Source organism: Pelmatolapia mariae, linkage group LG4 (assembly GCF_036321145.2).
Source record: "Pelmatolapia mariae isolate MD_Pm_ZW linkage group LG4, Pm_UMD_F_2, whole genome shotgun sequence".
Taxonomy (NCBI): domain Eukaryota; kingdom Metazoa; phylum Chordata; class Actinopteri; order Cichliformes; family Cichlidae; genus Pelmatolapia; species Pelmatolapia mariae.
In genome coordinates, this window is record NC_086230.1 from 34,657,008 (window position 1) to 34,682,631 (window position 25,624).

The 25,624-nt window shown below is 43.7% G+C and overlaps 1 protein-coding gene across 1 annotated transcript; it reads right to left on the reverse strand.

The window, feature by feature from the left end:
- Positions 1–428: 428 nt before the first annotated feature.
- LOC134626813 (alpha-N-acetylgalactosaminide alpha-2,6-sialyltransferase 2) lies at positions 429–20,698 on the reverse strand. The gene is given in 13 exon segments (XM_065470709.1): positions 429–599; positions 808–910; positions 1,001–1,081; positions 3,119–3,222; positions 3,332–3,470; positions 3,673–3,826; positions 3,930–3,979; positions 3,981–4,087; positions 9,844–9,928; positions 15,049–15,259; positions 20,053–20,140; positions 20,285–20,457; positions 20,539–20,698. Coding segments are annotated over 13 exon segments (1,626 nt in total).
- Between the last annotated feature and the right edge of the window lie 4,926 nt (positions 20,699–25,624).

A 25,624-nucleotide genomic window follows, 5' to 3' on the forward strand; every position in this document is an offset into this window, starting at 1 on the left:
ATCTCATAAAGGCATCAGCGTTTTTGTAAAGAGGAAAGATAAGATAAAGTTTTCTTAGTCCCATACGTGGGAAATTATTTTGTCGCAGCAGAAAATGGACAGTACAAGTTAAGAGCAGCAAAAATTAAGACAAAAACAATGGAATAGGATAAGATAAAATAGAATAGAATACGATATACAGTAGAATAACGTACTATACAAAATAGAATAAAACAGGAAAGCTGAGACGAGATGAGAAATCATGGAACTCAGAACCTCCTTAATTTTTCATAATTTTCTTCTCTAAATATTTTCTGGGGTAAAACAAAGAAAAACCTGAATGTCAAACTTTTTGTTTCTCTTTAGGAAACACTAAAGCATAAAACAGTGAGAAGGTTTTAGGTCCCCACAAAAACCAGACCAGGAGCAGAGCCGCTTCTGCGCCTCCCTCAGCTGTCTGCGCTCCTCTGGTACAGCATGATGATCCTCTGACGATACAGCTCCTCCCACAGCTGGCCCTCCATCGGCGGGTCGTGGTTGGCGTAGAAGTTCAGAGGCCTCCAGACAGAGTCGTAGTAATGATCGGAGAATGAGGCATAGTAGAAACCGAAGGCAGAAACCTGCAGGACAAACAGGAAGTCCCTCAGGTTTCAGACTTTGACACCTGATGTGGGTTTGAACTTTTTAAAATAAGGTGCAGCATTCTTGAGGACAAGGAGGTAATGATCCTTAAACCCACTGAAATGATTTATGGACGTTTATTGAAGATCAACGTGAAAGATAATTACATCATCAGAGAGTGGAAGTCCCACTCTGTGTGTGTGTTACCTGGTCACAGGTGTGTAAGGCAGTCATCAGCATCAGAGCACCGGTGCTCGGCATGTACATCTCACGAACCCTGACATCAGCCAGCCGAGGCGACGACAGGAAACTGAGAAAGAAGCGGAGGTGTTATTTTAACCCGAGCATCCCACCGGCCCGATTTCAGATGATCGATAATTCATCACAGGTGGTGCTTTACTTGTGTGTCACGTAGGAGATGAAGCCTGGGTGGAGGAGCCTGAAGTTTTCAGCTGCTTGGTGGCCAAAATGCTCCCAGGGTCTGCAGGAAACAGCAGATCTGGTTTAGTGACAGCAGCACAACAAAAACTCAGTGAGAGCATCTGCTCTGCTCAGCACCGCCAGCATGAGCCAATGTCGCCACCTGCAGGTCAAAGGTGACACACCGTCATGACAACTCCTTCACTCTTTCACAGGAATGATATCAGGAACATGTCTGATCACATCGTCACATCATCAGTGTGTCGCTGAGCCGTGTGAACGCAAAGAGATGAAACTTTATTTTGAAGAGCCGAGCACAAACACGACTGAAAAAAGTAGTAAAATGACCTGTTTCTGTTCCTCTGTCTGTAATCTGGACTGAAAACACCTGAAGCTTCACGGACCTGCAGAAGGACCCGGACCGGTCCGAAGTCCCAAACAGAGGAAGAGCACAAGACACACGCTAACTCCTCCAATCTGCATCCCACGCTCACATTTGTGTAAATATAAGATGTGTCATCTGTGAGAGATGTGCATTTAGTCTAGGCTGTCGTTATATGTTTGAGGAGACGCTACCATCTGCAGGCAGATGGTAGCGTACAGACATCACCTCTGACCCCTGTTAGGTGACCTGGTCTTCTTCTCCTCACTTTCTATCATATGTCTCTCGTTTCAGTCGTGGATCTTTACATAAACATAAAAATAAAGTTTCTAACAATGAGGTCAGTAAATCTCAAAGCTCTGACTGCTCCAAGCACCCTGTTTATCGCAGTTTTTTCTACTCTTGGCTCTGTGTGATGTCATAGAGATGCCATCCAGAGAGAAAAGCAAACTTTGTGTTTATGTGTGTGAATATGAATCATGTCTGGCTCTGGCTCTTGACGAAGGCGGTCACACTTTCTCCCTCTCCCTTCCCTTATCTTTCCTGCTTGGCTTTCTCATGTCTCTGTCTAGTCTTGCCTACGTCTCTCCCTCTACCCTGGAAGAGTCTCACAGTCTGTTCTCTAAAACATAAAAGAGGAATTATGGATTTGATCAACTGGTCCCTGAATGCAATTGACACCCTGTTCTCGACGAGAAGCCTGGGTTCGGGAGAGCCCATTGAAGACATCTATCTTTTTGGAACCATGATAACAGGGTTCTTGCTGATCGGCGCTGGCTCTCCCTGGCTTATCGAAGAATAAAGAAAGCGGAAACAGCTGTTCAAATCCCCACAAGGCTGCCCGCTGTGTTGATTGGAACGATGGAGCGAGCCATGGCTTCTTAGAATGGGCTCATTAGACGCAGCACGGATGACATCTTGGAGAAGCTTGCGGCTGCTGTGAGTGCTGAGACTCTGACAACATCTTGGAGAGGCTCACGGCTGTCGTGAACACTCATGCTCTATGAGCAAACTGGATAACATCTCGGTGTAGCTGGATAACATTGTGGAGAGGCTCACGGCTCTCCAACGGAAATGGTGAGGAACCAGTGATGGACATTAGATTGACTGTAAAATTGACATGCAGTGGTTCACACTAAAGCAAGAACATTTCGCTGCAGGGCAACTTGCATGTGACAAATAAAGGCTTTCTTGACTTGACTTGTCTGCAGCACACTGAGGGGCTAAAGTTGTATTTTAACCCAAACTGAAGATGATTAAATATGAAGAACAGTCTGCCACCTCAGCTCAGGTCTGTGGATGGAAACGCACTTTGGGGTTTTTAAAGAGGGAAAGGGAAGCTTTAAAGATGGCAGCGAGACCTGCTGTGATGGTTTGGAGACATGGAGGGAGAGGTCAGAGTCAGAGAGGCTGAGATGATCTGAGCATGTGCAGCGGAGGGAGGGTGGATGATGACGATGGAGCTGGCAGGCAGGTGGAGAAGACTTTAAAAGTGCTTGTTTCAGACTGCATGAAGAGAGTGCGACAAAGAAGGATTATTCTGAACAGAAGTGTGCACTCTTCAATACGGACACTCCAAAAGCAGCTGGAATGCAGAACCAGTGACTGATCGATTGGAATTAATTTTACGCAAAGATGAAAACGTTGCATGTTCTCTTTCCTCTCCTAGTCCTCAGCTCTCGTGGAGGTGTACTTCAGTGCGGCAGGTAAACTCACCTGTCTCCTCTATCTGTGCCCCAGCTGACAGTCTGTTCCCGAATAGCAGCGGCTATCATCACGTAATCTCTGAGGTCTGATGGGATGAAGATGTATTTGGTCTCCTGCACACACACACACACACACACACGCACACACACACACACACACACACACACAAAGATGAGCGGGGCTTTAAAGCATGATAAAAGCGCTCACAGGCTTGTTTCTCACCGGGCTCTGAGGGATTTCGTTGAAGCCGTTGTCACGGTACCAGCTCAGCGTGTGCTTCAGGGTGTTGGTGGTGAAGCCGTGGAAGGAAGTCCTCGTGCCCACGTCTTCCTCAAAGCCTGTGATCACCGCCCCGTTCATCCTGAGTACACGGATGAACACTCAGAGGGTCAAATAAGGGCCACATGTGGGTTTTACCTTTGCAGATGTTTATTTTTTATTTTATTTATTTGTTTTATTAATGCTCTCTGACATGTGCCCAGTTGGACAATAATTGCAATAAAATATATTTCAGAATTTGTTGTCATTTCAGTGTAAAACTTGTGGAGGTTTTGGAGTCTCACCTGAAGACAAAGTCGTGGCTGTCGATGTTCATTCCCTGCCGGGACCCTCGGAGGGTACCTCCGTTTCCCACCACGGCACAGCGGATGCACCTGCCAGGTGAGCGGCCATCAAAGAGATTGGAGCTTTTAAGAAGGGAGAGGGTGGAGTCAAGGACTGAAGAAGGGCAAAAATCAAAATGAAAAACCCGACCATCTGTGTAAATATTTAAGGGCTGAAGGTGAAGCAGCTCCACACAGAATCTGGACCCAGAGAGTACCGTTAACAGGAAGTTCCTTCCAGCCGTATGGAGGTTTCAGCTGCTCCCAGGTCGTTCTGGCTCTCGGCCCACTGAAGAACCGGCACCGAGAACTGGAACTTCCTCCTGAAGACTGGATGCTTCCTCACGTCCTTCCTCAGGGAGCACGGTGCTTCTATCTGCAGACAAACAGCAGGACGGCACAGCTGACGACTCTTCTTACAGATGATAACACACTACACAAGACATTTCTGAATTCTGTACGTATAAATCAGCTTCATGTCATGAAGACAATGATTATTCTTCTAATGGCACTTTCAGCTATCAGGTAACTCTCCTTCATGTCTTATCAGATACGTTCACATAATCCAGCCACGTTTTGGCAGCCTGGTTCTCATCACATCAAGCTTCTCTCTGGGGATTTTGGGTCCTAAGCGCCGCTGTTTTGTGCTATACTGTCTGGATCTCTGTGGTAGTGTTGGTTTTGGTAGGAGAAGATAAGGTGACCCCTATGGCTGAACCTGACCGTGTCAGCTATAACTAAGTAAATATCTTCTATACTCAGGAAATGCTGTGTGACAGGCTGGACTGGGATCCAGATTCAGGATCTGGGAGGCAAAAAATGAACTCTTTACAGCTTTAATGCCAGAGTCAACAAGGCAGGGTAGAAGCAAGGACACAGAACAAGGAAGCAAAGAGTGCCTAGAGGGACACCAGCATGTAATGAATACAGACCAGGTTATGAGAGGAAAGGAAACACTAAGGACGCACAGCAGGAACCAATGAAATGTTCTGTTTGTTAGCAGATGTTAATTTTGTGTGATGGATGGTCGATACCAATGACCCCGCCTCCGCCTCCTCCATGTTAGATGGGATGGGACTGGGGTCAGACTAAAATAAAGATTATTATCAATTTATCAATAGTTCTCATCACGCTGATTGATGTCCAAGGGGTCTCCTCTCCCATAACTTTGATTCTAATTCCTACCGCGGTGATGTTAAATTGGGGTGTAACATCATCTTTGACTGGCAGCTGCAGTCACGCAGAAACTTGCGTGTCTCTGTTCGGGAATAGCAGATAGAGCGTAGGCTCTGAGAGGAGGGCCAGCGTTTACGAAAACACGACCGAGTGTTTTAACCTGACAGCCTGAGGTGTTCTTCAGTAAACTGGACTACCCGACAGAAGGAAACTTGTTTTGTAAAGTTCGTTTAGCTAATCCATGCAGGTGAATGAATTTACCCTGACTAAAGAAATCAAGAGAAACGCCCCGGGCTGCTCACTCACTAATTACTGTTACTGTACTTTTATTACAAGTGTTATACTGTAAAGGCATTATTAAATATGTGCAAACAGCAGCATGTATTCAGTCTCTTGACATCTGTAACACCAAATTTAGTTTTAAAAAAAAGAAGCGTGTACTTCAGTAACTCCTCATTAATCAGTAACTATGGATTAAAGTACTGTAGTGTAATACTGAAAAAAATGTAAGAGAAGAACTTCATATCCTGAGTGTGTGAGGACAGAAGGATCAGCTTTATTTCAGATTTGAGATAAACTTTACATTTCAGTTTGTGATGGTTCTGTTCTCTTTGTGATTACAGGAGCTGCCCTCAGATTCAGACCTCAGCACCACCCAGTGACAGCAGACAGATCATCCAACATGTTCACATGTTAACTGATGAAAACAGTACAAAGGTTAAAGTACCACACGTGCTGTAGTGAAAGCTGCAGCTGTTTTATTGATAAAGTTAAAGACAAAAAAACAAAAGGATTAATCACTCATGTAACTGTGTCACTATATATCAGCATTAACAGGACCTCAGTTTGGTGTTTCACAAAGCTGCTGATCTCAGACCTGCACAGCTTCTGTTTTAAACACTTGATGTGCTCAGCTGCATGAAGAGCATATGAGATTTTCTCTGACACAATTAAATAAAACCTGATGAAGGTCAAAGGTCGTCACTTGTATGTTGAACTACAGTTTTTTGCAGATAGTGTGTTATTTACCATAAAGTGATTCAGAGTTATTCATACCAGAGTAACCAGAGAGGATCATATATTTTTAAATATATAACTTTGTACAGGACTGAATATAATATCTTTACGTAAAAGTCCGGAGCCTCTGGGGAGTATCCGAGTATTTATAACATTACACAAACCAAAGGTCTCCATCACAGTGTTGATGAAATGCTGGGTTTATCCATCTCCTGGGGTGGGCCTACAGAGGAGTGCTGAAGATTTCCCTGTGAGGGAGCTGCTGGTGAAGATGAATCCTGCTTGATCAATGTGATGAGCTTCGGTCTTCCTGGTGTTTCTTAAATGAAGCCTCTCTCAGTGGGTCAACAGAACTTCTGGCACAGGACAGCTGTGATGAAAGAAAGGGAAGAAGTTTCTCCAAACCTCTGGACCCAGAAACCCAGCTTGGTCCTGATGGTCTCCCTCACTAGTTTCTCTCCAGGGTGAATGTAGCTGTTGATATAATATGGACTCTATTATTAAATGAAAAGAACAAATTACTCTAAACTACCGAAACCTTCTGCTACTGTTTTTAAAGTTTCCATGTTACCAGGCTGTAGAGATTTAAACAGTTTTAGATCCATTACACTCACAGTCTTATGTTAAAATCTCAAAGGACAGCATTATATTTTTGATATTAACAGTAACTCTGGGCCTCTGTGGAGTGTGCAGCTGATCTCATCGCTGTCTAAAAATGGATAAAAAAAAAAACATAAGTGCTGAATCCTTCAATAATACAGACTATTAGAGTAACAGGTGTGTAGCATCGCTAACTAGTTAGCAACAAGCCTCCAACACAGTGCGTATGCTAGCGGCTAATCTAGCAAACAAATTAACAACAGAGTGATTTTAGATGTAAAAATGGTAAATGGCCTGTATTTGTATAGCGCTTTTCTAGTCCTTAAGGACCCCAAAGCGCTTTACACATCCAGTCATCCACACACTGGTGATGGCAAGCTACATTGTAGCCACAGCTGCCCTGGGGCACACTGACAGAGGCGAGGCTGCCGGACACTGGCGCCACCGGGCCCTCTGACCACCACCAGTAGGCAACGGGTGAAGTGTCTTGCCCAAGGACACAACGACCGAGACTGTGCAAGCCGGGGCTCGAACCGGCAACCTTCCGATTACAAGGCGAACTCCCAACTCTTGAGCCACGATGTTGTAGAACTATAAGATGTTAAGCTGTGTGTCTTTTTCATAACAGTGACATGGTTGTATTTACCTTAATTAAACGAGTCGTCAGTCACGGTAAACCCATCAGCAACTGGAGCAGCCGGGCTAAATAAAACGTGTAGGGGGGCGTGTTTGCGGTCACGTCCAGCGGGTGTGTGGGCGGGAGTGTGACGCAGTCGCTCCACCTCAAGTCACTACTGCGCAGACTGGCTCCAAAAATGCAAGATGGCAGCCTCCACACTTTTGCACAATGGGAGGAGGTGCTGTCGCGTCGTCCATGTTTTCTACAGTCATTGGTCGATACCAAGAGCAGCTCGATCTGAATTTGCTTTGGGTGAAAATCGGTTGAAGGTCACACCAAAATGGAAAAATCAGTCAGAACTTTATATTACCCACATTTTAAAAAATGGATTATCTCTAAACTTCACAGCAGTGTACTTGTCCTTAGTTCCCCACGGGTAGCTGGCATTTGTCCTTGTCCTAGATCGTTAGTGAAGCTAGACTGCCAACAAACAGGACGGATTACATCCTCCCTCACACGGGGGCAGAGAATAACAAGACAAGGGAAGGAAAACAGGAAGTAACAGACCAGAGATTCAGAAGCACCACTAAAGTGAAACTAACATTTTAATGAAAAATCAAAAGGAAGTCGTGAACCCACAAAACACAGAAGGAACCTGAAGAAGGTGTGAAAGAACACCAAAAGGAAGTCGTATCAGGACATAAAGAGCCATAAACCCTGACAAATAACAGAAATCCAAATATCAACAGCATTGATACCAGGAAACATCCCAACATCTGTATTTTCTTTTGTTTGAATCGTTATTTGTTGTCCAACTGCAGATGTAGTTTCTGATTGGCTAGCTCTGTGTGTAAACCGTGTTATGAATAAAGTTGTGTAGCTGAGGTTTAAACAGCTGGACGAGAAGCTGAAACTCACCATGTCGTTTTCCTGCTGAGCTACACACACGTGTGTGTTGCAGCTTTTAGATTAAAACAAGCCAAGGCCAGAGGAGTGCAGTGGGAACCTTCCACTTTGTATGGCAGGTTTTTATTATTAGAGCACAAATTAACAGTGTGCAGCCCAAGGGCGTAGATTTGGTTTTGGCGTTGGTGGGGACGGATGATTCAACCACCGAACCCTGCCCTGTTTCTTTTTTTTTCCTTTTTGTTTTTGCTTCTTGATAAAAAAGGAGAAATATACTTGCCTACATATGCTATTCTACATGCTTTTAAACCATTTAAAATTACAATTCATAGTTTTATATGTGAATTATATAATGTTAAATTAATATTAAACAAATGACTGACTAAGTATTTTAGAGTTTAGTTTACTTCAGCCATATTCCATATAAATCAGGTATCATACAAAAATAAAAATAGCTTCAAATACAGTCATGACAATAACAGAATATGACTTTAAGGACTTAACAACATTACTTCAGTTATAGTCCACCAACATCTCTGATACATTAGCACTAAGGGAACACTGAATGACCTGGTGGTTTTTGTCCATAAAACTACTCATCTAAGATTACCACAAAGTAAAAGATCTCTCAGCAAAATGATGCAACATTTTAGGCACTATTGCCCCGATCAAATCAGTGAGCTGGGATTTTTTATTCTAAACATGAACTACTGTTACAGCAACAGACATGGACTACTGGTGTCCCACAACAACTCAGTGTCCACTATGTGAAGCAGCCAAACACATGCCTGCTCCTCTCGTTAACTGAGATAAACTGCTGGCATATTTGTTTTACATCTATACTGTCCAGTCTCTCCTGGTGGACATGGTAACACGTTATTCATGGTTACATACAATTTGTGACAAAAAGAGATTGTCTGCCAAAAACTGATTGCTTGTATTTAAACTGCTCTAAATAACTTGTTGGTGTATAATATGTGAAACATATGTCAAATGTATCCCTCGTGAATGATATCAAGTCATCTTGTGCAACAAACAACATTCCTGTAACAAGGTAGAAGCCGCAATCAGTGTTTGGCAGTGACTTTTATGTATCCTTTATTTATGCAGTTAAAAAAAAAAATTCTTGTTGACTTTAAAAATGTCTCTTAAGAGTAGTCTGGCCAAGAGGACAGCTGAAATTGCAACCAATGCAAAAATAGTTCTGTAAACATATTTTAAGTGGACAAAAGGAAGCTGATTGATTATAATGTAGGTACAATAAAACAGTTACAAAGATACTTGAGAAACAGGTAATTTTTTAATTTTATATATAACCCCTTTGTAATACCTGTTCACAGAAGTCTATTTCGCATCATATGTAACGATATTACACATAAAAAACACACGGAAACATTGGAAATCACTTTTTGGCACAACACCGGCTCAGATATTTGAAGTTTACACAGCTACATTCTCGCCTGAAAATATGTTTAAAGTTTATTTTGCGACCCAGAAAGAGTAATAAGAGTAATATTAAAACTAAGTAGCTGCAGTGGTAGTAGCCATTGGTGGAAACTGGAATTGGTTGGGCCAAGCTGGGATATGGTTTTTCAATTTTGTTGTCCGGGTGGAAAATCGGGAGAAATTGGGGAGAATGGTGGCTCCGGGAGATTTTCGGGAGGGGCACTGAAATTCGGGACATGGTAACACGTTTCGGAAAAATCGGGAGTGTTGGCATGTATGGCATAGCATAGCCTGTAACGTTATTTTGACGGACACATTTTATGAGTGAACTTGACTTTAAGTGACTTACAGGTTTCTTTGAAAAATACTTTCTTATATCCAGGTTCCTCCTTGTTGCTGCCATCCTCCTCCTCGCAGCGCAGGCTTGCTGCTGCTAAAACTAAACAGAGCTCCCTGAAAGGCACAGCCAATCACATTGGCCATATTTGTCACACGAGGTAGGACTCCAGTAGAGAACGTAATTTAACTGAGTTAGTAACTGAGTTACAATATTCTAAAAGTAATTAAATTATAACTCTTTCTGCACCGCTGGGTGAATGAGACGTTGACGGATCTTTTTTTTTCTTTTTTTCGGTTTTGTTTTTCTTTACTCGAAGAGATCAAATTATTGGTGGGGACATGTCCCTTCCGTCCATGCCAAATCTACGCCCTTGGTGCAGCCCTTTGGCCTCATACAGATGTGTCAGATAAAAAGAGCTTTAACAACATTTTGTGCTGAACAGCTGTTTCACAATGAGGCACAAGAAGCATTTCAGTTCTAGTTTTTACTAAAGAAGCACACTGCCCTCTAGTGGTAAAATATTTGCAGACCACCACTTTTAAAACCAAACCGTCTGTCAGTGGGGGGTAAGAAACTGTAGGGACCTCCCCAGCATCACTCATGTTCTCAGTTTAAAAGAAGAGTGCAGACAGCATAGCTGGACTGGCCATCAGGCATACCGGGAATGCCTGATGGTGATTTTTCGTTTTTATGGGCCGATGATTTTTTTTTTTGTAACGATATAAACAATGAAAGGCGTTAGATTGGCCAGATGCTGGCAGATGTGTAAAAATAACTCAGTTGTTTGGTGGTGGCTGTGGCGGAGCTTCCACAGAGGCCAGCAGGTGGATGAGAGAAAGGGGAGGCAGGAGGAGGAGAGACCCGAGGCGGCCGCCGGTCCGAGTATCAGGTGAACTGAACTTCAGGTAAGAAGTTATGACCTGCAGTCTATCTGGGTCAGATAAAAACCAAGTTTAGGTGGAGTTTATTTTCGTTATGCTGACTTTTTACAGTCAGTTACAATAACTCGTACTGCTACTAGCTAGCATGACGGGGTTTCTATACAGCTGGGTGGGTGCTATGATGTTACTGATAGTAAACTTTATTTTATTCATAAGGTTAGTTAGTAGAGTTGCCAACCGTCCAGTAAAAAACGCAATCGTCTTGTATTCAGAGAAAATATTACGTGTTTCGTGTTGAGGTGAAAAAGAACACAGTTTGTCCCGGACTTCAGCTACAATGAAAAAGACACAAAGCTGGATTTATTCTGCATATTTACGCTGCAGCTGCCTCTTCTTCTCTCATTCTCTCCCCTCCCTCTCCTGTTGCTACTTCAATCATGAAACTGATCAATGATCAGCTGATCGGCTTTTCTCTCTCGTTTGTTTATCGCCCACTTTGCGCCAGAAAGAGGAAACCAGCGGATGTCGCACGTTTAAGCTTGATCAGCTGTTGTTAGAATTTATTTAATATTAATTTCTAGTATCAGCTGATGTTTGCTGGAGCCACAGCTGTAAAGCTGCTGGTCATGATGTCGGTTTGGTTATGTGGTGAGAGGGAAACATGAAGATGAAACCAGGAGATGTCCTTACTGAATCATCAGAGCTGAACAGGTGATGGAGAAACAGGTTTACCTTTTAGGTGACATGAATGAGTTGAAGTTATGAACTGTTTCTGAGAGACAAATAACACCAGGATCCTTTTCTAAGTAGCTGACAGCTGGTAACTGTGCAGGGGCGGGTCTAGCAAAGTTTTGCCAGGGGGGCAGGTAGGGCATTAACAGGGAGAGGGGGGCACAAAGAAATACTTTCTTTCTTATTCTCATTTAAAATGTTTCGCTTTTAATAAATAATTATCTGAATCTTACAACCAAAGTTTTCATCTGATGTAAAATGTATAGAAATCATACATATACCAACAAGACTGTACATCACTGTCACAACAGCGTCTGTTTTCATTCAAAGGCTTTATGGCTTTTCCTATAATACCTGGTGGGCCGGTCTCTAGTCAAAATGCCCGGGCTGATTTTTTGTGCCAGTCCAGCCCTGGCAGACAGCGTTGGCTTCCTGCGTGAGTGCGCTCTGAGGCAGTGCTACATTTGTTTGCATAGTAAATTCAGGTAAGACTCAACAGATGGTTATGGATGGATGTGTGAGTATGAGCTTTTTATGAGCGAAGCCCACCGAGTGTAAAAAAATTATAAATAAACACTGTTTTCAGCTACGTTTTTGAACAAAATAAATGCAGGTGAAGGTATAACTCTACCTCTGCTGATGCTGACGTGTGTGATGGCGCACATACCTGTAAAAAAAGGTGAAGATGAAGAAGCAGAAAATCCCCAAAAGGAGGAAAACACACCTTATGGAATAGACTCGCATTATTATGAGGAGCTTTAAATCAATTGTCTTCTTTTCTTTCATTTTACTGTGTGGTATGTGCAGGTGTGGCTAAAGTCCGCAATACGAGGGAAAGGAGGAGGAGGTAAAAAACCCCAGCAGAGCAGAAAGATAACACCTCAGCAGCCCTGCAGCATCGCTGCCTCACCACTCACCTGTCTGTTGTCAGCTGTTCACAAAGAAAGGAAAAGAAAACACTCGACAGACTGAAAGAAGGGAAACTGGTTTTTCAGTCGGTCATGAGGCAGAAAGAAAAACACTGCAGCAGATTCACTGGTTCGTTTTCCGAGAACACTCACCTGTTTGGAGGTCAGGCCTCGTACTGCTCATCAGTAACCATCTTTCTCCAGATACTCACCTGCGTGCTCACTGTCCACCACACCTGCCCGCCAGACACACACACACACACACACACACACACACACACACACACACACACACACACACACACACACACACACAGAGTGTTTCAACCTTTTGTGACCATAGGTTTTTTTTTACAATGGGTGGTGCTTGTATTCTCAGAATAAAAGGCTGCAAGGAAGGCTGTTTATTTGAAGGTGGCTAGGAAACAGGTGAGGAGCGTTCAGCTCCAAGAGCCTGGTTCCGACCAGCCTCCCTTGCCAGCAAGTAAAACCCGGTTCCGTCATTGTCTTGCTTTCTTCATGAGTGATGAGTCTTTGAACTAGCCGGTCTGCTGAAGCGCAGATCCAACAGGCACCACAGAGAGCGTCCTGTCCAGCTGCATCCCCGTGTGGTTTGGAAACTGCAAAGTCGGCGACCTCAGCCAGCTACATCGGATCGTCAAAGCAGCTGCCAAGATCATCGGAACATCTCTCCCTCTGCTACAGGACATCTTCCACAAGCGCTGCATCAGTAAAGCCTCCTGCATCGTGCGTGACCCCTCACATCCCTCATATGGACTTTTCCCTCCTCCCATCCGGCAGACGCTATCGCAGCACTGGGGCCCGATCCTCCAGACTGCGAGAGAGCTTTTTCCCACAAGCCATCAGACTCCTGAACTCACTACCGGCTCCCGCACTCCCCCCCTCCACACACACCCATACAAACCACTAACAGACTCTATTGCACTCCACATACCACTACCTTTGTAAATATAGATGCTGCTCTATAGACAATCCCACTTTCAGGAATCCTGCTCATGCTGGTCACTTTACTTTATTTCACTCAAGGTCACTTTAAATCACTCATACTGTAAACTGTAAAGCTGCTATGTTGGCCATCTGAACCACTTCAAAGCCACTTTAAATCGTGATTGTAAACTTTAGGATATTATTGACCCTTTACCTCAAAGTGTATACACTCCCCTTACCCCAGTCTTTATATTTATTCTTGTTCTTGCTCTTACTGTATTTGTTGTTGTTCTTTTGCACTGAATCTAGTAATAATCAGTGTTGGGCAAGTTACTTTGAAAAAGTAATTCAATTATAGTTACTAGTTACTTCTTCAAAAAAGTAACTGAGTTAGTAACTGAGTTACAATATTCTAAAAGTAATTAATTACTTGAAAAGTAACTATTGCGTTACTTTAAAAAACAAAAAAACAAAAAACGTTTAACCCTCTGGGGTCCAGGGTATAATTGGCCATTTTTTACTACTTTTGATTTTCCCTCCACATTTTACCTTTAAAAACTATTTACTTTGCCTTGTTTGGTATCATTCTTTTCAGCACAACCTCACGTATCTGAATTTACAGTCATGTTTTCATGTTGACATACTGTATTAACACAATTGATCTAAAATCAGACAAAAACCATAAAATCAGAGTAGAAAAAGTTATATTTTACTGTAACAACCACAAACATGTTTATTGAATCATATTTCATAACTTTAAATGCAAATATAAATTGTCAATTTTAAAATCCTATGCACAAGTTTTGCAAACAACAAAGTTATTTGCATCCATTTACCTTTTACCTTGATTTTTTAAATAACCATTTCAAACTATTTACAGAACAATCAGCTGTTCTTCAATAAGATGCCACAAATTATTTGTGCCACTCCAAAAAAATAATTTCTGTCCACTATAAAGGAGAAGATCACAGCCTGATACCTGCAGGTCTGACAGCAGCAGGTGTATCACTTCTGTTTCTACCTGGAGACAGCAGTCGCCTCATTGTTCTGACACACAACACAAAACACAACACTACACACTAACTACATAAGACAACACATTAACTACACACTCCAAACACGCTAAACGTCACAAATCTCTCACATCTCAAAACTCGCTCTCTCTTTTTCTGCTCTCTCTCTCTCTCTCTCTCTCCGTCACTCCTAAAACTTCCCCTGTGCTTTGTGTTTTTGTTTTTTTTTGCTCATAAGCAGAGAGCGCTTGCTAGCGCTAACGTGGCGAAACTATTGAGGAAAAAACGCAGCGTATATCTTGTTTATCATGACTCTGGTTTTACGTGGCCTCAACATAATTTATAAACTGGTATATATCACCTTGTTGCTTTGTCTTTAAGTGGTCATGTGATTGGCTTACCACGACTACTTTATTCTTCCTCAGTCAAACAGCAGCACTCATAACTGTAACGGCGTTGTAACGATAGGAATAGTAATTAGTTAGATTACTCGTTACTGAAAAAAGTAACGCCGTTAGTAACACCGTTACTTGTAACGCCGTTATTCCCATCACTGGTAATAATAATAATGTATAGTGGCTGCAGCCACTGGGGAGCACCATATTGGGACCTCCACAGTAGCCGGAAACAGATTACTACAGTTACGTCGCATGAAAAATTTTGTTTTTGTGATATATCCTGTAATTTGTTAATACTTTTAGCGAAATTTTTTAACCATAAATGTAAGTTTACTATTAAAAGAGAGACTGACCTGAGCTCCGAGGGCGTTGCAGAACTCTTTCCAGACCCGTGATGTGAACTGCGGCCCCTGTTCGAGACGATGTCTGTGAGAATCCCATGAAGACGAAACATGTGGTTAGTCAGGAGCCGAGCCGTCTCTAGAGCAGTGGGGAGCTTGGGGAGGGCGACAAAATGAGCAGCTTTAGAGAAGCGGTCAATGACAGTGAGGATGACCGAGTTACCTGATGAGGTAGGCAGACCTGTGATGAAGTCGATTGCAATGTGTGACCATGGACGACCAGGGGTCAGTAGAGGTTGGAGAAGGCCGGAGGAGGGCTGATTGACATTCTTGTTTTGAGCGCATGGAGGGCAGGGTTAGTAGTAGAGCTGAAAGTGGGGCAACAGAGGGCTGTGAAGGAGTATTTGGCAACACGTGGTGCATTCCTGCAATTCTGGCTTTGAGGCAGAATTCCAAATTGACATGTGCATCAAAAACAGAGAGAAAAACAGATCAACATCATATACACATTTAAGTTCAGGTTTTAGCAGAAATAACACGTTACACTTAGCATGTAACAGATTTGGGAAGAAAATTATTTAAAAAAACAAAAAAAAAAACATAATTTACCAGACACTTTTATTTGTGACATACATATCTATTGACATATAACAGACAATTTAACAAAGGCTAACTACAATCTGTAATCTGTAATGTACCGACCCTGATTTGAAAATGTAGGAAGTACAAGGTACAGATACTCATGCTAAAATGTAAGATGTAGAAGTATAAAGTAGGCACAAAAAAGTACAGCCGTAAAGTACAGATACCAGAAACTTCTACTTAAGTACAGTAATTAAGTATTTGTACTTCGAAGTAAAACTTACTTTCTGTCTCCGATGCCAACAATAAATCATATTCTAATGCAAAATGTGTATTTTTTGTCAGGTCACCCACAGAAGCCCTTAATCCAGCTCTCTTACTTAAACCAGGGCCAGTAAACAGACATATCTGTGTGTTTCTCTGCCATGGAGCACGATAAAAAAACAAAATTTAAAAATGACCGTTGTTGTAACACTAACAAAATGAAAACATAATCAGTGTAAGCAAACTAGATGATTTCTAGATTTATAAAATTACTAACTGCAAATTTATATATGAAAGACTCTTTCACAACCTTTATGATCCACTTGCAATGTTTCCACTGTATCCATGCAGGGAACGTATTTCCACCTACTGTGGAGGTCACATGTTTCTGGCTACTGTGGAGGTCGCAATATGACGCTCCCCAGTGACTGCAGCCAGACTCTTCTCCCCAAAACTGGAGCCTCGTCGTCTCGTCTCTATATACTGTACTGTGTATAGCAGAGATGACAATAAAGTTTACTTTGACTTTGAGACTGTCAGACTCTCCAGGGTTTCCCCAGAGGCTGAGTTTCAGACCTCAGCAGACTCTGGACCCCTGGAGGCTAAGAAGCCCGCGCAGCATCTTACATATTTCAAACTTTTAACTTAGGAAAAAACTTTGCATTGCTTACAGCTCATAGCTCACAGCTCTAAAACTAGGCATTAGTAAGTCATATGCCTAATCATTATGTGTCACTGTGATCCACAAGTATGATCACAAAGTTATTTTTCAAACCAACAAAACAAACAAAAACAAAAACAAATTGCCGATGTCATTAAGGCTTTACACACGAGTCAGGACGCAAAAAGAAAAAAGTTGCTGCCAGTAACAAAGCAGAAATGTGAGGAAAAAATCTGAGCTCACAGCTGCATGTGTGAGCTTTTAATATGCAGCTTCTGCTCTAAAAGACAAATGAAATAAAAATAAAAAGTGTGTAACTTGCTCATTAGCTTAGTAGTGTCCACATATTTATTTCTGCTTCTCAAACCTGTAGCTTTAGCTGTTGTATACCGGGTTTGGCTTATTAGTTGTTAGTATAGGATTGCTCTTCATCACAACAAAGTCTCATCCAGGATGACAGGTTTACAAACAGGTCAAGTGTCTCTATGCACTTGATTAGTTTAGGTATTTTCCTTATTTTCTTCATCTCATATATCATTGTACTGAGTTTGAGCAAACCTTAAGCTTGAATCAGACTACTTTTAACAATTATCCACCTCACATCATAACTGACTGAGGTGCCTCTTATTATTTAATATTAATATTATTAATGTTATTTTTTTGTTTTATAACAGCAATAGTACATTACAATATTTATTAGTATATTAGAATATACTACTATACTACTATACTACTAATATACACAAATTATTTTTTTATATTTTGTTATGTATCCATCCAGGGCTTGGGGGTGATCTGCAGTTTCACCCCCTCCCAAGCTGGAGACATCTACCTTCTCACACTCTGTCCTTGGCTGAACAATGACGCAGCCTTAATATACCTTATGCATCTCTCTATTTTATTTTAAAATGTTTTCGTGTGAATTATCTACTTTCATTCATTCTATTCATTCTGGGCATGGTTATTTAACCAATTTTGTTTCATTTGGTAATGCCAATTCACAGGTTGCTATGCTCCCTATTATTAGTTTGAATATAGTAGAGATAAGCTCTAATTTGATTTAAACTTTTGTGTATTCCACTTTATTCCTAAGAGTATTTATATATATATATTCAGTTGGGTCTGTATCCAACCCTTTTTAAACTTCTACTTTGATCTCCAATCTTTAATTTAACCAGGGATTATTATGTACTTCCTAGTCTGAACTGCTTCTTTGTTTCTTACAGTCACGTACAAAGTGTCCCTCTTTTCCACATCTCCAGCATGCAGTTTTAAAGCTATTTTTTGGTGTGTGTATAGGCCTACCTCTACCTCTTGCTGTTCCACTAAGCATTCCTCTGTCTTTCTCTTGGATTAGGCCTGATCTGGTTTGTTGTTTTTCTAAACATTTCTCATCAGGTGTTAATTTTGCTTGTTTATTCTCCATTCTCGTCTAGCTGCTTCTTCTTTCCAGGCCTGGAAATATTGTGATTCTTGCGAGAGTTTTCCTTTCTTTTTTAAGTTTTTTGTTTCTGCTATTTCTTGCAAAAGAGCTTCTTTCAACTGTGTAAGTGTTGAGGGGCTGCATTTCCCTTCCCAAGTGGGACATTTTATTTTTTTTTTTTGGGGGGATTTCTCCATCTACAAGCACTAATTTGTCCGGCGCCTGGACATTTCTTTTCTAGCCACTGCTCGTCAGCAGTGAGTTTTTTGGGCTGATTCCCCATTGGTACAACACAACTGCAGAGCTTTCTCTGGTATGAGACTCAGGAGTGGTTGCTGACACGCCCTTCTACTCCGGGACTACTTCCGCGGAGCGGTGTCAGTTTTACGGGACAGAATCCAACCTACTTCTCCTTCGTCACCAGTACTTCAGCGTCTTACAGCAAATAAAACAACAATAACAACTGGAGGCAACTCAGCAGCGTATTGTGCTGTAAAATTAGTTTACCTCCAACAGACAGAAAAATGACATACACAAAACACATATATTCACTCTTGTTTCTTTACGCGCGCGGGTCCTTGCGGCGGACCAGGCCAGTTTTAACTTTTATACACCCGTGCAGTGGGTCAGCCTAATGCGCTATTAATCCTTGCGGCAGATAAGACCTATGCGCTTCTCTTTTGTGCACCCGTGCAGTGGGTCAGCCTAATGCGCTATTAATCCTTGCGGCAGATAAGACCTATGCGCTTCTCTTTTGTGCACCCGTGCAGTGGGTCAGCCTAATGCGCTATTAATCCTTGCGGCGGATAAGACCTATGCGCTTCTCTTTTCAAACCCTTGCGGCGGGTTAGACCTAAAAAGTGTTTTCTCACCCTCAGTCGTCTTTTGCTGGTTGTTCAGGTCATCTGGCTGGACCCCAACGTCGTGGACCAGGCCCGGCCTGGATACGAATTTACGCCCAGGGCTTTCACCTCTACCTGGAGAGGGCTGTCGACAGACTTCGGTTCTGGCTTTCCCACGACGTCAGGATGCAGCAATCAGACCTTATTGGAGTCACAGAAACGTGTCTGGTGTTTCCATCTCTAGGCTCGAAGGACCAATTTAAATGACAGGGGATTTCTTTAAATCACCCTGCCGTTCTTCAGCTGAGACGTCTGAGTTAGAAAACACACAAACACTGCAGTTCCATTTTTACTCGCGAGGGCAGCCATGGACGCACGACCTGCGTCTCATCACTGCCTGCGTTCTTTATTTATACAAGTCTGTGTCTGTGTGTGTGTGTGTGTGTGTGTGTGTGTGGTACAAATATAACAACGTCACTCCAGTAGCGGGACTTTCCCTTTTCTACATCTGTATGTTCTCGTAAAAGAGCTGAGCTTGGTCTTCTCTACATCTAAGTGTTAAAAACAACAGGATGCGGTTAGTATCTGCAGAAGTTCAGCACACAAGTTACTAGGTGAAAAGTCATGTAGAAATATGCTTCACTGATAAATATAAAGAATACATTTCATGTAACTGATCAAAACATAATTATCTTCTGACACTGTGTCACCTGTGAACTCTGCTGGGCTGTCTCAGCCTTCAGTCTCCGCTGAGAGCTCAGGTGAGTCAACCCAGCCACCTCCATCCTCATCTGGAAGCTCCAGTGAGCTCATTCAGCCAGCTGAGTACTGCACCTTGCTGTCGCTGCCTGAGCAGAGCTGATGCCCCACGCAGCTACAGCTAGCTCTGTCTCCGCCAGAGGTCTCCGTGCCTGCTCGGACTCCTGTGCTGTCAACTCCCGGGTCGGCCTCCTGAACTGTCTCTGTGGACTGTTTTGGTTATGCTATGCTAGAGAAGGTGTCAGTCCCCATTCTCATGGATAATTGATTGATTGATTGATTGATTGAAATTGAAAGCCTTTATTGTCATTATACATAGCATAACGAAATTGGAAACAGCTCTATAAAAGTGCTCACGTGCTTATAGCACATTATAAAAACTATACAATAATATAACTGTACACTACTATAAATATAAATACACAGTACAGTGCTGACACAGAGACAGACAGGCAGGGAATTGATGATATTTCAGTGCAGATTACTTTTGTACAAGTTTGAGTTGAGTATGGTGATGGCTTTGGGGAAGAAGCTGTCCCTGAGTCTGTTCTGGCCCGTATGGATCTGTAGCGCCTGCCAGAGGGCATTAGGTTGAAAAGTTGGTAGCTGGGGTGGGTAGTGTCCTTTAAAATGTTTCTGGCCCTGCTAAGACAACGGGAGTTGTAGACGGCAGACAAGGAGGGCAGGGGGCGGCCGATGATTTTTTGTGCTGTTTACCACCCTCTGCAGTCTCTTCTTGTCTGCCTCTGTGCAGCTGGCGTGCCACACTGTCACTGCACAGGTCAGCAGGCTCTCGATGGTGGATCTGTAGAAGGTCATCAGCAGCGGGGTGTTTAGTTGCTTCTTCCTGAGCACCCTTAGGAAGTGTAGCTGCTGCTGGGCTTTCTTGACTAGGCCGTGGTGTTAGCTAACCAGGAGAGGTCTGCAGAGATGTGGACACCAAGGAATTTGAAGGACTCCACTCGCTCTACACATTCTCCGTTGATGTGCAGGGGGGCACAGCCTGAAGTCCAGGATGAGTTCCTTGGTCTTGGTGATGTTAAGTGCCAGGTTGTTTGATGCACACCATTCACTCAGTCTCAGGACCTCATCTCTGTAAGCCGCCTCATTTCCCCCTGTGATCAGCCCCATCACTGTTGTGTCATCAGCAAATTTGACAATGATGTTCTCTGGGTGGGCAGGACTACAGTCATATGTGTAGAGGGAGTAGAGTAGTGGGCTTAGTACACAGCCCTGCTGAGAGTGCGAGGGGAAGAGAAGTGAGGACCCAGTTTCACCCGCTGGGGTCTGTTGACCAGGAAGTCCTTTATCCAAGAGCAGGTGGATGGCGGGAGCCACAGGTTGGCTAACTTGGTGATCAAAATGTCTGGTATTATTGTGTTAAAGGCAGAGCCGAAGTCCATGAAGAGCATTCTGACATAGCTCCCCTGTTGTTCCAGGTGGCTCAGTGCTGTGTGGAGTGCGATGGCTATGGCGTCCTCGGTGGATCTGTTAGTCCGGTATGCGAATTGGTGTGGGTCCAGAGTGGGGGGGAGGCAGGTTCTGATGTGCCCCAAAACCAGTTTCTCAAAGCACTTGGTGATGACAGGGGTTAGTGCAATTGGACGGAAGTCATTGAGACTGGTTATGGGTGACTTTTTGGGGATGGGGATGATTATGGTAGATTTCAGGGAGGGTGGAATGACGGCTTGTTCCAGAGACAGGTTGAAAATGTCAGTGAAGACCTGTGCTAGCTGCTCGGCACATGCTTTGAGGACCTTCCCGGGTACTCCATCGGGGCCTGCAGACTTCCTGGGGTTCGCTGCACAGAGTGCACGCCTCACATCCTGTGTCTCAAGAGTGAGTGGGGGATTGCTAGAAGCTGGTGTGGGTTGTGGTGGTCGTTGGAGTGGTGTGGCTGAGTGCTGTGTTTGAGACTCAAAACAGGCAAAAAAGCTGTTAAGCTCTTCTGCTAGCCCCACATCTGAGCCCCCAGGTGTCACAGCACATCCTTTGTAGTTGGTAATCGTCTGTATACCGTGCCACACCTGTCTGGCATCGTTGAGATGTTCCTCTTTTCTCCTCTTGTATTCTGCTTTGGTGGTCCTGATGCCCCTCCTTAGGTTGGCTCAAGTGGTGCTGTACAATGCTCTGTCACCCGACCTGAAGGCTGTATCACGGGCCAGGAGGAGCAAACGGACCTGGCTCGTCATCCAGGGTTTCTGGTTCGGGAACACCCTGATGCACTTTTCCACAGTGACGTTTCCAATACAGTACTTGATGTAAGACAGTACTGTATCTGTGAATGTTGCCAGATCTTGATTGTAGAAGGCATCCCACTGTGTGTGTTCAAAGCAATCCTGCAATCGGGGGAGGGCGGCCTCAGGCCAGGTGGTGATGGTCCTCTTTATGGGCTTTGTTTGCTGGCTGAGGGGGGTGTATGCTGGGGTTAGGAGCAGAGAGAGGTGGTCTGACTGGCCCAGATGGGGGAGGGGTACAGCTCTGTAAGCGTGCTTGATGTTGGAATACACATGATCCAGGGTGTTTTCCCTCTTGTTGGGCATTTTACATGCTGGTAAAATTTTGGTAAAACAGTCTTGAGATTTGCCTTATTAAAGTTCCCTGCTATGATGTGGACGCTGTAAGGGCGGGCACGCTGGTGAGAAGTGATGACATTTAACAGCAGGGAGAGAGAGCTGTGTTTACATTAGCGTCTGGTGCTATATAGACTGCCGTGATTATTACAGCACTTAGCTCTCTAGGAAAGAAAAAGGGTCTGCACCTCACCGTCATGAACTCCAGGTCAGTAGAGCAGTGTCTGTCCACAACAGTGCTGTTGTTACACCAGCCTTCGTGCACATAGATGCAGAGTCCCCCTCCTCTGTTCTTCCCGGAGTCACTGTTCCTGTCCCATCTGTGTAGCATGTGGCCTGCTAGCTGCACATCAGCATCCAGGATTTGAGAACGTAGCCAGGTCTCTGTGATGATAAGCACACAGCAGTCCCGAACATACACCTGTTTACCCCACATGGGTCCATCTCATTTAAACATTTGTGCAGAATCTTGTACATCTATGGCTACAAACCAGAGCTGCTGAGAGATAATTCGGTTATTCAGAATTTGACTAAATGTAACAAGTATTGCTGGATGCATTTTATCTAACAGCCAGCAGATGGCAGCATTTACCTTTGCACACTGTCATGATATGAGTTAATAAGATGCAGCGTTTCTTCGGCACGAACGGCTTTTATTGAACCGTAGCAGCAGTGTACGTGGCTACATCAATTTTTCTGGAACGTATACACATAGACTGTCTCCCAGCGACCTCTAGTGGCCGCCCCTATGGTAGTCTTACTAGGACAACATAAACAAATCTCACAACACACAAACCCTGGACTCCTTGGGTTTGTTTTGTGGCTGCAATTTCTGTTCAGTGGACTTAGTGTTTCACAGGACTGAATGTGCCACATGTGTAGGGTTGCCAACCATCCCTTTAAAAAACGGAATCGTACCGTATTTAACAACAAAAATACACATCCCGTATTGAGCTAATAAGGGACGCACTTTGTCCCGTAATACAGTGAGAATCAAAGTAGTCTATAAATGTTAAAGGAATTAACGCTTTGTTTGAAAACATAATTCCCAGCCACACACTTATGACAATTCGAGTATGACAATTCAGATTACCGCTTATCTCATTGGTCGAGGAAAGGTCGCTTACGGAGAAAATACCGGAAGACAACAGATGACCACAACAAGAAGCATGACCAACAGGGAAACAAACGCCGACACTGCGGTGCAAGTCTCGGACGACAGTACACCTAAAGCTGGGCAGACACTGTGCGATTTTTTCCAGTCATGTTATTCAGCTCCTGCTCAAACTGCACGATTGACTCGCAGGGGTTATAAGTTGGTAGGTCACGATGCAGGGTCTCACACTATACCGCCCGATGCTCTGATGCGCCCTGAGTGCTCACACTGTGCCTCCATAAAATGAAGGTTATAACAGAAAATCTGTCGCTCGCTCTCCCTCTCTGTCTCTCACTCACACAGACACGCACACCACCACCATCAACTTTGCTAAATTGCTAATGAAAAACATTGATCAGGCAGCTGTGATTGAGCAGCAATGTAAATCCAACTATTTCATGGTTGTCGTGGTCGTGATAATTTTGTGAGGCCACATCGAAAAGGCTCGGATGAGCTTTCCAAAGTTCTACAAGTTGTGCCTCCATCACTTGTGTCCAGATCACACGCTGCACAGCCCTGCTGCTCCGTCTTTTTCACCGACGTTTACGTGTTTGCGCGTGAGCAGTGTGCGCGGCTGCGGTGACACCCTCACGAGCGATTGATGATCGGGAGTGTTCCGTTATTTGAGGTTATGGATGTTATTTGACTGGAGGCATAACTCACAGACACACAAGACGCGCCATTACTCCAATGAGTGTCCTTTATTATTTTTTCACCCCCCCGACAACAACAACCCAGCAGAACGTTCCTACCTCTTAACATTTACCTGATACTACATCCCCCCTACTAAATAGGATGTGATGCTGGGATATAACCAAGAAAACAGATTAGACCCACACACTTTAGAATATACTATTTCCTTGTGTTTTATCTGGTAACAACTTGTTTACTGAACTCGTTTGGTTTCAAACCCAGACTACTCAGAATGTTCAAAAATAACCTCTCAAAGTATACAACTCTGAACACTAAGCATAAGTGCACATTTCTGAACTATTTGGTGCAGCTACAAACAACATGTTTAAACAGTGCAACCATTTGCTTTATTTCTCATTGTCTCTATGAGGGATGGGGTAGACTACCCAGCCCTCTACCTGAGTGTGGGGATTATTCTGCCCCATAGCTCACTCAGTTCCTAGCCCTATGAGCAAACATGGTCTTTCAGATATACTGAAGGCCTCCTAGACCTGGGTGGGATTTGGCTCCCAGCTTCAGGAGTCTGCTGGCTGGCCTCCTGTGAGATAGTGTGTGGAACCGACACACTCTGTGCAGCTGGAACAGAGTTCTCAGGTGAAGCCTCTGGTGGACCGACAGAAATCTCCGGTGCCCCAGGTGTCCGTGTAAGATGGTAACGGTTTCTTCTCAGCGTGCCCTTTGCTGTCTCTACGATGTAGGACCTCGGTGAGCCTGCCATGGACACGACTGTCCCTCTAGTATCCATGTCTGAGACCCACACTTTGTCTCCAGGATTGAGCTGTAGCATATCATGTGCTCTGTGTCTGCGGTTGTAGTTTTGTCTTTGTTTTTCTCTGTACGATTGTTCTATAACTTTGAGCTTGTCTGTGTCCATACCTCTTGGATTTAGCTGTGATGGGATGACAGGAATAGTTGTCCTTATCCTTCTACCCATGAGAAGCTCAGTCGGGCTGTAGCCATTCGCCAATGGAGTGGCCCGGTATGCCATAAGGGTGAGATAGGGATCGCCAGACTTTTTAAGAAGACTTTTGATGGTCCTGACTGCCCTCTCGGCCTCCCCGTTGCTCTGAGGGAAGTGGGGACTGGATGTCTCATGGCTAAAACCCCATTCCTGTGCAAATCTTTTGAAGGAATCAGACGAAAACTGAGGTCCATTATCAGAGCGAACCTGCTCTGGTATGCCATGACGTGCAAAGATTGATTTACAGTGCTCGATCACTGCCTCTGATGTTGTAGATGTCAGTTTGGCAACTTCGAAGAATCTGGAAAAGTAATCCACAATGACCAGGTACTGTTTATTCTCTATCTGGAACAGATCAGTTCCAACCATGGCCCACGGTCTTTGTGGGAACTCTGTAGGTAGCATGGTTTCTTTGTGGTTAGTCCGCTCACGGCAGCAAGTGTCACAGGTCTCGATCACTTTTATCAGCTCACTGCTCAGGCCTGGCCACCAAACAGATTGTTTAGCTCTCTCTCTGCATTTCATTATTCCTAGGTGTCCCTCATGTAGTTTAGACAGAATGTCTGCTCTGAGTGATGTGGGAATCACTATTCTGCTCCCATAAAGAAGCAAACCATTGTGGACTGTGAGGTCACCTGAAAATGGCAGATAAGGCTGGAAAACCCTTTCAATGG